Here is a 12,226-nt window from a genome sequence, read left to right on the forward strand (position 1 = left end):
CGTAACTTCTTTTGATGGCTTTCCTCAACCGCCCTTAAAGTATTCCAAACAAAAAGCCGCACGTATACTTGGTAATTCAGATGGATTTGTATACAGCGGTGGTTATTTGTTGAGTTGTACTGGTGTGCCTTTATAACAGACGGCTTGTGGATAAGTAGCTGCTAAGGTTGTTCCCCTTTGAAGGGATCACCTCAAAAGGTCTATCAAAGATGGTTTCTGGGAGGGCCACAATCCCTGAAAGTTGCTCCAAGTACCCGCCAGAAATGGTCCGCAAGAACAGGCAAGTGTCGGACGAGGATGCTTTTTCGTCAGTTACGACGAAACCTGTAGAATATCGGACAATTTCCGAGTACTGCATTTTTCGGCAGTATGCCACTGTACTGGAGTAATGTGGCCTAGTTTCTGTATATCAGTGTCCCCATCCATCACCTAGTGAAACTTTCTGCGTGAGCCAACGTCACTGTTTCGTCGATCTAAGGGACTGTGTATTAGGTTTTCATCGATATTTTTTAATAATATGGGCTAGAAACTTTCCGTTTTCCTTCGACACAGAAAACTCAAATTTCAATATATACCCCTCTAAGCAGCTGCTCGCCGGGTTTACAATCAGTTCTGATTTGATGTGTACAGCGCTCCTAGAAAACCGTTAATATTGCTGAAAAGGTGCGAAGCGCTGCTAGATACAGTCTAAACTGAGTGGAACGGTAGCGTGTTTTTTGGGTGAGTTACCTAGTACCTTACTCTTCACCGCAGGACAACGTATTTATGTACTTCTAAGGAGACCGAGTAAAATTTCTGACGCGAGGTGCCACTTGACAGCCACAATATTCCCCTTCAGCGTGTTTCAAACTGCACAAGCGGATTTTTACTATGCCACTTGGGCTTTGAAAAGAGCTTTTTCCCGTGTTGGTGTTTAGGATAGTAGGACGATAGAACAGCTGGAAGCCAAAACATGATTTTTCACAACTATGCGGTAAATAGCGATGAATCGCTAAAAATGTATTTTTTTTGCGTGGTTACTCACGAAAGAATAGAGAGAGGTCATCGCCAAGCATTCTTATGTAAGAATCGACCGTATTTTTCTTGTTTGATTTGAACCTTTGCGTTTTATTCATCAGTCCACTGGAAACCCAAGCCACTAGAGACCTCTCACTTTGCCAAAGTACCGCGAATTTCCTATTCTATTCTCTCTACCATACCAATAGCAGACGCAGTCATCTGAACTCGAGGTCGTACTGTATATCAGTTAATTCCATATGGGGGAATTTCCTGACCGCTCTGCTCTGCCTTATGTATGCGTCCTGACGAGACAAGTGGGTTTCTTTATGAGAAATATACTCATTTGCAAATCAATTTGGTTTTCGCGAGAGACTCACAGGAATCCCTCGTTTATGATAGTCTACAATTGAATGTGCTGCACACAGGCCGCCTCATGATTCAGTTGCCACGATATTCAAGATATCGCAGTATATTTTCATAAAGGAAACTACACACAAGTTTGCTTAAAAATCTTCGACAGCCCACGACCGGTTTCGCCCTTCTTGGGGCTCATTAGATAGGCGCATTATCCGATTTTTCGTCAACCTTATGTTCCACTTGAACCCAAATTGGACTGTTTTCGAGAAATACACTCATTTGCAAATCAGTTTGGTTTTCACGAGAAGGGCGAAACCGGTCGTGGGCTGTCGAAGGGTTTTCAGCTACCTAGTGAGTAGTTTCTTTTATGGGTTTCTTTATGTTTTATCCATCAAAGTTAGAGAGATTCTGAACACTTATTCCTCAAATGAAGCTTATGGATCTCTTTTGCACTTCGCTTTCTTGTTATATGGATACTTATGACCCTCCAAAATCTCTGCTTTGAATCGGCTTACTTTTTTGCATTATTCATAATGTTCATTCTGTTATCATAATTTTTCTGTGCACCACTAACGATGGGGACCCGTGTACCATTCTTCAGCTGACACAATCGAGTGTTCAGTTCCCGGGAATCAGTCCAAGGGGACTCGCTTCACTCCATAGAAATCTCATTTTACTAATACAGAAACGCTTGGAATACAAGCACTATTCTCGCTGCTGTTCGCATGATTCACGGGATGTTCAAATGTGTTCCCTCGTGACTGGTCCACTGCCTGATCGGCTCTTTGTGGGTTTGATGTCGCCGGATGTCCTAAACTGCAGTGTCGACTAGTACAATTGGATGTTGCTAACTGGATGATCGAAGCTCGAGCTCATCTTCAGTGAGGAGCTAGAGGACGGTTTGTAACATCCTTATCAGCTTGTAGAAGGCTGGTCCCAACCAGGTTTTGCATTGCCAGGTATTGCTATAATACTATTACACATATGGAGAACATAATATATCAACGGGTGCTTATTACAGTTAGAAAATATTGCACTTGTTACTTCGGGGAGTCGTTTACTAGTTCATGAGGATACTGCATACTACGTACAACCCTGGGACAGTTATCGTCCAAGTTGATTAGATGATCCTTATAACGCAACTTAACTTGGTGTTTGAAGAGTTTCGGCGTGCAAAATCAAAACAGAATTCACTCGGTGAGCTGTTATCTTGAATGTGTTTGTTAAAACTTAGATTCTTCGAGTTGAACAGGAACAGGCTGGATATGTAGTCCTCACAGTATTTTCGCAATGCAGCAAATGCGTGATTGGGTTCATTGGGACGCTGAAAGGTTTGCACCTCTGGCACTTCTGTAGTGGACGGAACAGTGCACTACTTTGTTGAAAACTTGAAGATTGAGTGTTGCTTCGTCATTGTGACATGTAACTGCGTTATTTGACCTTCACCCATTTGACGGTCGAATGCTCATGTGTTTGCAGAATCAACAATCTTACGTTTCTCTACCCTGTTGGCCAGTTGATTTTTCTTTCTAGCCCGTGAAGTTTGTCACAGGTCAACCATTCCTTTTGGATACTTTCTGTTGATGTAAAAATAGACTATCCGTGAGGCTGTTGGCGTTTTTTGCAGATCTAGAAAACTTGAGTCCAAATTGTAGTGTCCAATCAATCAACTGTTAACCCAACATTATGAAAAAGCCTCTCTGGTGTAAGGAAACTTTGAGTTTCCTATTACTTGGATTTGTCTTTTTCGCAGTACGGATAATGCCAACCACTGTGTAGTCCTTTTGTACACATTTCAGGCAAGTTTACATATTTCCGCGCGCTTGATACCCAAGAATCTTGTTGAATCAGCCCAATAGGTCGATGTACACAGAGTTCCACAGAACGAACAAGATAGTGCAAAACGCCGCACGATACTACTATCAAAAAAGATGGAAGGCAATCTTGCTTTCGATGACCTTGTGACGGACTGGGCTGTTTTTAATCTTCATTTGTATTATTTCTCGAGGTCTTTCGGCCTTGATGTTACGGCGGGCTTTCAGTGTTGTGGATATCCAGCAACCCTACATGTATTAGAGACAGATGCTTCCACGATACTTTGTGAGATCCGGTTAGGAATACGGATCATATGAGATGAAACAAATGTGTTTCCTCTGATACTGTCTGGTTTGTTCACATGAGTGACTTGATTCTCTGAATTACACATCACTTTCCTGTACCGCTGTGAAGTGAGCAGTTTTTTTCACTTATCTTGAAGAAATTCACTCACAAAGTTTCTGAGAAATCACATCATTAACGATAAATTTAGCTAGCATTCGGTTGAGTCTCCCGATACAACCAAATTGATATACAAATGAGTGTACCCGACGAGCTCTTGGTGTGCAAGGTTGAACGTATTCCCATTGCACCCTATTCTGACTGAATCGGGAAGTCAAGTGGTCGAGCTTATCTAACTAACCGGGTTATCGTTCTAGCACCAAACTGTATGGAATTCACCAAATTCGCCCATTTTCCAATCAATGTAGTTTTAACGAGATACTCAACTCAATCTCGACTGGATCTTTTGTCTGTGATACTCGTCAAATGAATGTAACGCAGAGATAAGTATGTAAATGAGCGTGCTTCACAAATTTCTCACAAATTGGGTTCAGGTGGACTCGAAGACTGTGCCCATCTGATGAGCCTCAAGAAGGGCAAAACCGGTAGTGACCTGTCTAGCAGTTTTCAGCAACATTTCGAATAGTCTTTCTTCATGAAGAACGAATGCGATGTCTCGAATATCGTACTAACCGAGACCTGAGGCGATCTTCGCGCAGCACCTTCATTTGAGATCCATCCAGTATTCTTTTTTCAGTATTGCAAAACCTGGAATTGGGTGATTCACAGTGTACTATTATCATCCGTATGAAATAGGGCATTATTCAGGTGGCTTTTTTCCAACCTTGGTCTTGGATGAAGTTAATCCATTCTACAGTTAACCTAATTTTCTCAGTTTCCACGTTCGAATGAAATTCCACGAACCAGTTTCGCTGTCGCACAAGGTACCACAGTTGGGCTATATGCTGGAGTAATACTAAAGCTGTTTTGAATGTCCGCTAAACTTTTCGAGCGTGTGATATGTGGCACCGGCATTCGATTCTAGTCAGTTCTTTGTCGTTTGTTAAAATTATTGCTTAGATTGTCCTCGTTCTTTAACGTTATAGTAACATTGCGTAAGGCTATATTTGAGGGTTTTCCATTTATAAATCACTAATTCATGTACCACAGTAGAGCAAATGGTTGGTTTTAGGCCGTTTTCCATCCTGCAGACCAAAATGCATTCGTGCTTTGATTCCGGCCCCCAAAGGTGCACACGAAATCCAGTGACTCATTTATTGTGATGACGATTACGTTGATGAAATTGTAGCCAACATCGAAACGCTTGCTCCTGTAGAGAGAAGAAAACATCCGGCGTGGAAAGCTAGTCGACATCAACTCTTCAGTATTCAAGTATCATTAGGAAAATTCCTCTTTCTCGTGAGCTGCAACTGTGTATAGCAGCGCTACTTTTACGTCGTGGACACCGGTTTTATCGGGTGTGAGACAGCCGATCCTCAGGCTGTGTAGACTTGACAGATATCATCCGGTTCCGTAAAAAACTTGTCAAGCAATTGGTTGTTGTTCATCGTGTGCTTCTCTGATGCTTCTAGATGTACTGGAAATTCGCACTGACTAATAAAGTTACCTTTGTGACATTGCAAGTGATGACCCACCATATTCTGTACTGGAAGAACGCATAATTTTCCTTCCCATATGAAGAGCCCGCATTTAGGGCAATGAAATCGATTTTTAAATCGGGGATGATTTCCCCGACAAACGAGCGGCTGCTTTGCTTTTTGCGTAATTTCCCCTCGTTCCAGTTTAGCTACTTATTATCTGCCAAGTAAGCAAAGTTATATGCTTAATGCTGGACTCTTCGTCACCATCTCAGTGACCTCATGAATTATATAAATCTCTTTATAAGGACCACTTTCTCCCATCGGTACCACCCAGAACTGTGGGCTAATATTGCCCCAGATGTGTTTCTCCTGCCAGTGATATGTACAATAACGGAGGCAAATAGTGTGAGCCGACATGATTCAATCAATTCACGTGGAACTCTAACAACTGAGCCTAAAAGTTAGGAACTAACCACATCATCTGCAGAACTGTATTCATTTTCGCTCTCTTACCTGAGCCGTCATTCCCCAAGATCACGGTGCGACGCTTAAGGCTTCCGTTTCTTGGTTACCAGGAGAAGTGAGTAGGTGAATCTATTTCAAGTTTTTAATCAGCCCAAGTCAGCTTCTCCTCATTTTCCATTTAACAGTCTACCTTGAAGTTACTTTACAGAACTGCTCTATAGCGGACAGTCATCTGCTAAATCCGATAACTGGATAACTGTTACACAAATGCGTCGCAGGTATGCGAACACTTATATGTGTTCCTCGTGTCACAGCCGCGTCTTAATGGTTTAATTTGCACGCAAACCGAATCTCATTTCAGTTTGAAGGTCGAATCACCTCGGCTTTCACACCACCTCCGCGAACTAGTGACAGTTAATCACGTTTTGAGGGGCAGTCATTGTTGAAAACAGACAGTGCCAATTTCTAACCATATTTGACTACCATCGACCTTTCTAGCTGGGTGACCACCAGCCAGTGCCTTTCTGCGGTCACTCAGCGTGAGCATCGGTGATTGGATTACGACTTATTCAGCTGCTGATAGAAACAGTACCTCGGCATATCCAGTTCGGTGATGTACGACTTCGAGGAACAGTTGGGACGTAAATGTAGCGCACTGCTCATAAACCTGCTGGAAACTCTTTGGTGTCTCACAAACGATTTTGCCCTTGCAGACGGCGAGATACCTCAGTGGTTAGAGCGCGAATTTACTGGCCGGAAGGTTCGCGGTTCGAACACGGCCTCAGCATCTCGATTTACCCTGTCTATGCTTAGGCAAGCTGGCAGTACCCCTCATGCTTCTTTCCGGTGGCATGGCAGCTGGGCACCGAAAGGCTGTTGAACGAATATTTTCTCCCCGCTTGGGTTCATCAGTTAGGCACAGTTCTCCCATTTCCGTCGACCTTTTGTTCTGCTTGAAGCCGAATTGGACAAATTTTGAAAAATACTCTTATCTGCACGAGCATTTGGTTTTTACGAGAGACTCAGCTGAATCCAGCTGAATCTGTCGTTTCTGATGATCTGCTTCAACTGGAAGTGCTGCACTTCATTTTGCTACATTTAAGATGTCTCGAGATATCACCTTACTTTACTACATATTATTTCGCCGTAAACGGCTATTTCACTAGCCTTATATTGTCATATTTGGAACAGCCTTGATTGCATGGTAGTGACCTGGTCCCAACAAAATTTGACGGCGCTGCTGTAGACTGATGTATCGGTGTGAGTAGTTGCCATATATGTGAGTCTGAACCGCAAAATTCTTGTTTCAGTTTGAAGACAGGCCACTGTGTGCCACATAAGTCGATGGAAGCCGTCGTCCAATGAACAAAAAATGAATCGATATGAATCACATGCACAGAAGATACCCTCGAGAAAAAAATATGCATCAGCATAGCCAAGATAGACTGCAAAGTGTGGCAGTGATTGACGCGTTCCGTTGCTCTAGAAGGAGAGCGCTTACGTCGTCGTTGGGTGATCTTTATCTGAACGTAATCTTTGCAGAGGATCAGCATATACTTCAACGGGAAAGCATTTTGCAGATTTAAAAAATTTAACTTTTTGTGACAGGGTCATATTCAAGGAGGGTAAATTACCGGGAGGCATAATCCGGTAAGGTTTTCAAACTGTCAAGACACTAAATTTCAGTGGTCTATGTTGTATTTCAGTGGAACGTGCTACGTAACAGCAACTGTAAGCTTTATTTGGGTGGATATTGAAGATAGGAGTATTTTCCTTGACTGATTGTACTTTGTTCCATTTGTGGTTTAACGTGTAACGACGTTATGTAGCAGGTCTAGATATTTAGCTCAGGCAATTAAAAGTACCAGTTAAGTTAACTAGTTCCGAACTCAAGGCCACTGTTTGTGCGTGTTTTCCAAACGTTTGAAAAACGCCTAAGGAGCACATGTCCTTACCAACATTTGGTTGACGTCTGTGAGGTGATAAGCCATTATTATGAATGTCCCGAATATAAGCTCCCAACGCCTGTTAATTGGTATCGAGATTCCCACCGATCTCGAGCAGTCTTGTTTGCAATCATTGGTTGCAGATATCGGAGATCAATTGCCCCGTTTCCAACATCGGATTCGGCTGTAGTGAGTTGTGTTTTCAGTTCGATTGCGGAATGAAGACGTCAAACACTTAAGTTACGCACACTAGGGTATTTTGGCGTTCGAGGTGGTATACATATGATAACGAATACAGCAGTAGCCTAAAGATGGGGTAGACTGGCTGGTGGATGTTGGTGTTAAGGAGAGAGATGGAGTGATGGGGAAATGTCGGACTTGGATAGCCGAATGCTTATGTTGATAGGTAGGATGATGAGCCGTTAGTGGGCCTGGAAATACGGCCGGGTTGCAGCTGACATACGTGGCTGGGTCGAGAGATTACATAGGGGTCAACCATTGCACGAATGCAGTGAAAGAAAGCTTAAATGAGGTTTTCAGACCGCAGGGCGGGAATTCCGATCCGTTGCGATTGGTGAACAAGCTGGATGCTCCCACTGTGCGACTATAGATGGGTTCATATCTTTTGTTTAACGGCATACTTGGATGACAGATTGGGAGGTCTGGAACGGGGCACCTATCCTTCGGACTGTGTCGCTTTACTGCGTCATGAGCCTTGTTCCTTCGATCAGTTTCTGACTGGGTGATTCGGTGAGGCTAAGTAAGGCGGAATCAGATGTTGAGGTTTGGAAGTGGGGTGAGGACAGCAAGGCGACGGGGATAAGTGCTTTGTGCTATGCAACCATCCAATTCTCCTTTTCGGAATGAGGGAGCTGCGGTACTAAACAGACCTCATTGTAAGCTGCTTCGACAGTCGGTTAAGCTGGGATAAAGACATGGCCTAGGCGAACGTGACAAGTAGTGGATGGGTAAGGGTCTGATCCTACCTGAAAAAAAAACATGTTGCTCTGGCTACATTCAGTTTTTGATGTATGTGTGCTAGTGGAGAAGTGAAATTGAACCAGGTCTGTGTTGGGTCTTTGGGGCTAAACGTGAGGCCTCGTATGACGAGGTATTTCCACTTTGCTTCTGCATTGGCACGGTTAAATACAGGGTTTTAGAGGAGATAGGATGACCATGGTCCCGTTTCCAAGGCTGCATAGACATCTTCAAGCATGATAACGCGACTAGCGATTTGTAGTGAGTCCGCATACAAAATTATGAGAGGATATTTTGTTTTCTCGAACAGACTGAGGTTACGAAGGCAACGGGTCAGTAGGAGGATCTTTAAGGTATGAATCTGCAATAAAGTCCGTGCCGTCGTAAAGAAGTTATCTGAGGACGTTGGTTGAGGTCAGACTAGTCAGATTTGTAAAGAAAAAGTCAATTGACAGAAGATAGTTGGTCGTGAGAATGGGCACCAGTAATGCTCGCCATGCAGAGAAAGCGCCGTATTCGTTCCGACAGAGCACTTAAAGGTCACTGGAGAGGCCCGATCACTTTCTATGATAGCTGTCACATTGTGTGAGCTCATATTCCAGTCGTACACAGCGATCAGATTCCATATTTAGCATCTCAGAAGTTTTTCAAGGATACCGCAACATGAAAGATGAAGCAGGCTTTCAGGCTACAAATTTAGGAATGCTGTTCAGACCAAATGGACTGAGCCGGTGGTAGGATTATATGAACCGTGAGAACGATTTTTCTGGGTCCACTCAGGTAGAAGGCAATATATGGACACGGGTACACATTAGGGTGTTGAGAAACCAATGATAAACTGGTAGAAGCCTCGTGGGTGGCAAAAAGGAAACCTATTTCAAACCCACCAACAATAAGAGGACTTACTATACGGAGTAATTAAATCACACCTTTAATTTTTCTGGCCTATTAGGAACAATGCAGGGAACGGTATATCTGGATGTGAGTAGGTGCACAATGAAGTGTGACTGTTGTCGTGATTAGGAGCAAGTTACAGAGGAATCTTTCCGTTTTAACGATGTTGCTCCTCAGCACAAGTAGGGCTGAGTTTGAACGGGTGCAACTGATGTCTCAATACAGAATTTCTGGGTTATGTTCTCATCAGCGTTATATAATACAGCAGCTTGCCTGGGCACTCCAGGAGACACATCTAACTAGCTCTTTGATGACTGAGTCGAAAAACTTCAGATGGATTCATCGCACTCCAGTATGCTACATATTAACTTGTCACCTTAAGTTGGAACTATCAAATTCGCTCAATAAGACGGAAATATTTTATTCTTGTGGATGGAGTAAAAATATTGAGGATGACGTGAAGAATGCAAACGTGCGCGCCCTGTATTTGGTCTCTAGAATCCTATTTTTCGAGGCTCCTGTTTTTCTCAAATGTCTGATGATCCAAGTTTTTTCTTCCCTCTTTGGTTGCAAGACGTCACCCGGGCCACTAGTTGGAATTCCGGGATCCCATTTGATGGGCCACTGGACCATCGGGCGAAACTTTCTGTCTGTTGGACTGCTTAAAGGGGTCTCTGTGAGAGTCTGTTTAGTTTGTTAGTTTTTGCTGTCCAACAAAGGTACTGAATGTTGGAAGAGGAAAGCTCTAATTCTCGTCTTAGTTGGCTAAACTAGAATGTTTTGACGAGCTGTGTGTGTTTGACCACCGATGTCTTCGGAGCATTGCCCGATTCTGGTGGGATCACCGGATCACTAAGGCTGAAGTACGTCAAGGTAAATCAAGGTAAATCAAGGTTATATTGGTCTAAAAAGCATTTTGCTTTACAATGACCAAAGGATATTGGTGTGTGTGTATGTATACAGATAAACGGAATGATATGACATATATGTTCTATTGTTTGTAATCTGCATCTCAAATGTTGATGAGGGAAGTTGGGTGAGATCTTATGTATTCGTCAAGCGAATGTTTGAAAGTCTCGAGGTTACCACAATCCACAACAGATGTTGGTAGTTCGTTCCACGTGAGGGATACGCGGACTGAAAAAAAAGTAGCGCCGACAGTTAATGCGGGAACATGGAATGTCAACGGCCAATGGATTCCGTCGGGTCTGTCGGGCCAAATTAACTGTGAACAAATGTTTTAAAGGGTGATTAGGGGTGTTTATTATCTTGAACATCAGGATGAGGTCTCCTCGTATACGCCGATAAGTTAAATCAAACAAATCCAGTTTACGTAGCCTTTCACTGTAGGGAACGTTTCGGAGGCCAATGACCAGCTTGGTCGCGCGGTGGTAGATACACTCTAGCAGTTGTGTATCCTTTTGCAGCCATGGAGACCAGGCTTGGATCGCGTATTCCATTGTCGGCCGGAGATATGTGTTCATGATAATAGGGAGAATTTCAGGCGTAAAACGATAAAATATTCTCCTAAGCATCCCGAGCAGTGCCGAGGTCTTGCGATATACTGATAGACAGTGTTTACTCGGCTTCAGGTTGCTAGAAATCCAGACGCCGAGGTCTTTTTCCTCAGCCACCCATTCCAGTTCATTGGAACCCAGTTTGTATGGGAGGTGGTAGCTCTTCCCCAGATTTATGAGTTTGCATTTCTGGAAATTCAGCGGCAGCCGGTTTTGGATGGACCATTCGTCGATTCCTTGCAGATCTTGCTGTAGCGCATCACAATCAGCCTTTCCATGAATTTCAGACCAGATTTTTATGTCATCAGCAAAAAGTACGGTTTTGCACTGCAGAAGTTTCGGCAGGTCATTCATGTATACCAGGAACAAAATTGGACCAAGAACCGAACCCTGAGGGACACCACTTGTGGCGGCAATTTTATCGAAAAACGCTCCATCGACACGAACTTGGACCGAACGGTCACTCAAATAGTCTTTCAGCCAGCTCAACAGATTTCCCGTCACGCCATACATTTCAAGTTTCCGAAGAAGGATACTGTGATCGACTCGATCAAAGGCTTTGAATATATCCAAGTAACAGGCATGTACAGTAACTCCCGCATCCACTGCTCGTGTCCAGTCATCGAGTGCCACGAGGAGATTGGATAAACAAGAACGATTCTGTCGAAATCCGTGTTGTTTATCGCTCAACAAGGAGTGAATTTCAAGGTGCGATTTCAGGGCTTCTGCTATAATTCGTTCAATTAATTTTGATATTACTGGGCGAAGAGTGACAGGTCTGTAGTTAGATGCACACGTTCTGATACCTCCTTTGAATATGGGGGCTATTATCCCGCATTTCCAATCCTCTGGTACCAACCCTTCTTCCAGAGAACTAGCGAAAAGTTTAGCCAAAGGATAGCTAAGTGGTTCAGCGCAGTGGCGCAGAAGCAGAAGCAGTGTAACGCCATCCCCACCAGGTGAAGTGTGTACCTGTAAGCCGCGAAGGTGTTTGACAATGTTAGCCCGATCAATATGCACGTCCGATAAAGTTTCGTCCGTTAGTACCTCCACAGTTTGTATAGGAGCGCGGGTATCTTCAGGAGAAAACACGGAAGCATAAAATGTGGCAAGGGCATTAGCTGTTTCAAACGCATTTGCAGTCATTCCCGATTCTGTCTTTATGGCAGATATACCTGGTTTAACTTTAGCCTGCGCATTCACGAATTGATACAATAGTTTGGGGTTTTTCTCCATCCTAGTCATCAATTGAATGGGATAAATATAACCTAGTTAGACTTCATCTGTAAAATATACGGAGAACATTGACTGCCGTATTAGAATATATATATATATATATATATATTGGATTTTTCTTGTTTGGTGGGAATCG

At 43.4% G+C, this 12,226-nt stretch overlaps 1 protein-coding gene across 1 annotated transcript in view; it reads right to left on the reverse strand.

Moving 5' to 3' along the window:
• The window catches only part of T265_10473 (hypothetical protein), a gene marked incomplete at both ends in the record, with an annotated part of 42,035 nt that extends 34,071 nt beyond the window's left edge, over window positions 1–7,964 (reverse strand). Inside the window, one exon of the mRNA XM_009176853.1 lies at window positions 7,929–7,964. Coding sequence (XP_009175117.1) covers window positions 7,929–7,964 — 36 coding nt within the window. The remainder of the gene's footprint in view (window positions 1–7,928) is intronic.
• Between the last annotated feature and the right edge of the window lie 4,262 nt (window positions 7,965–12,226).

Source organism: Opisthorchis viverrini (genome assembly GCF_000715545.1).
Source record: "Opisthorchis viverrini unplaced genomic scaffold opera_v5_368, whole genome shotgun sequence".
NCBI classification, from domain to species: Eukaryota; Metazoa; Platyhelminthes; class Trematoda; order Opisthorchiida; family Opisthorchiidae; genus Opisthorchis; species Opisthorchis viverrini.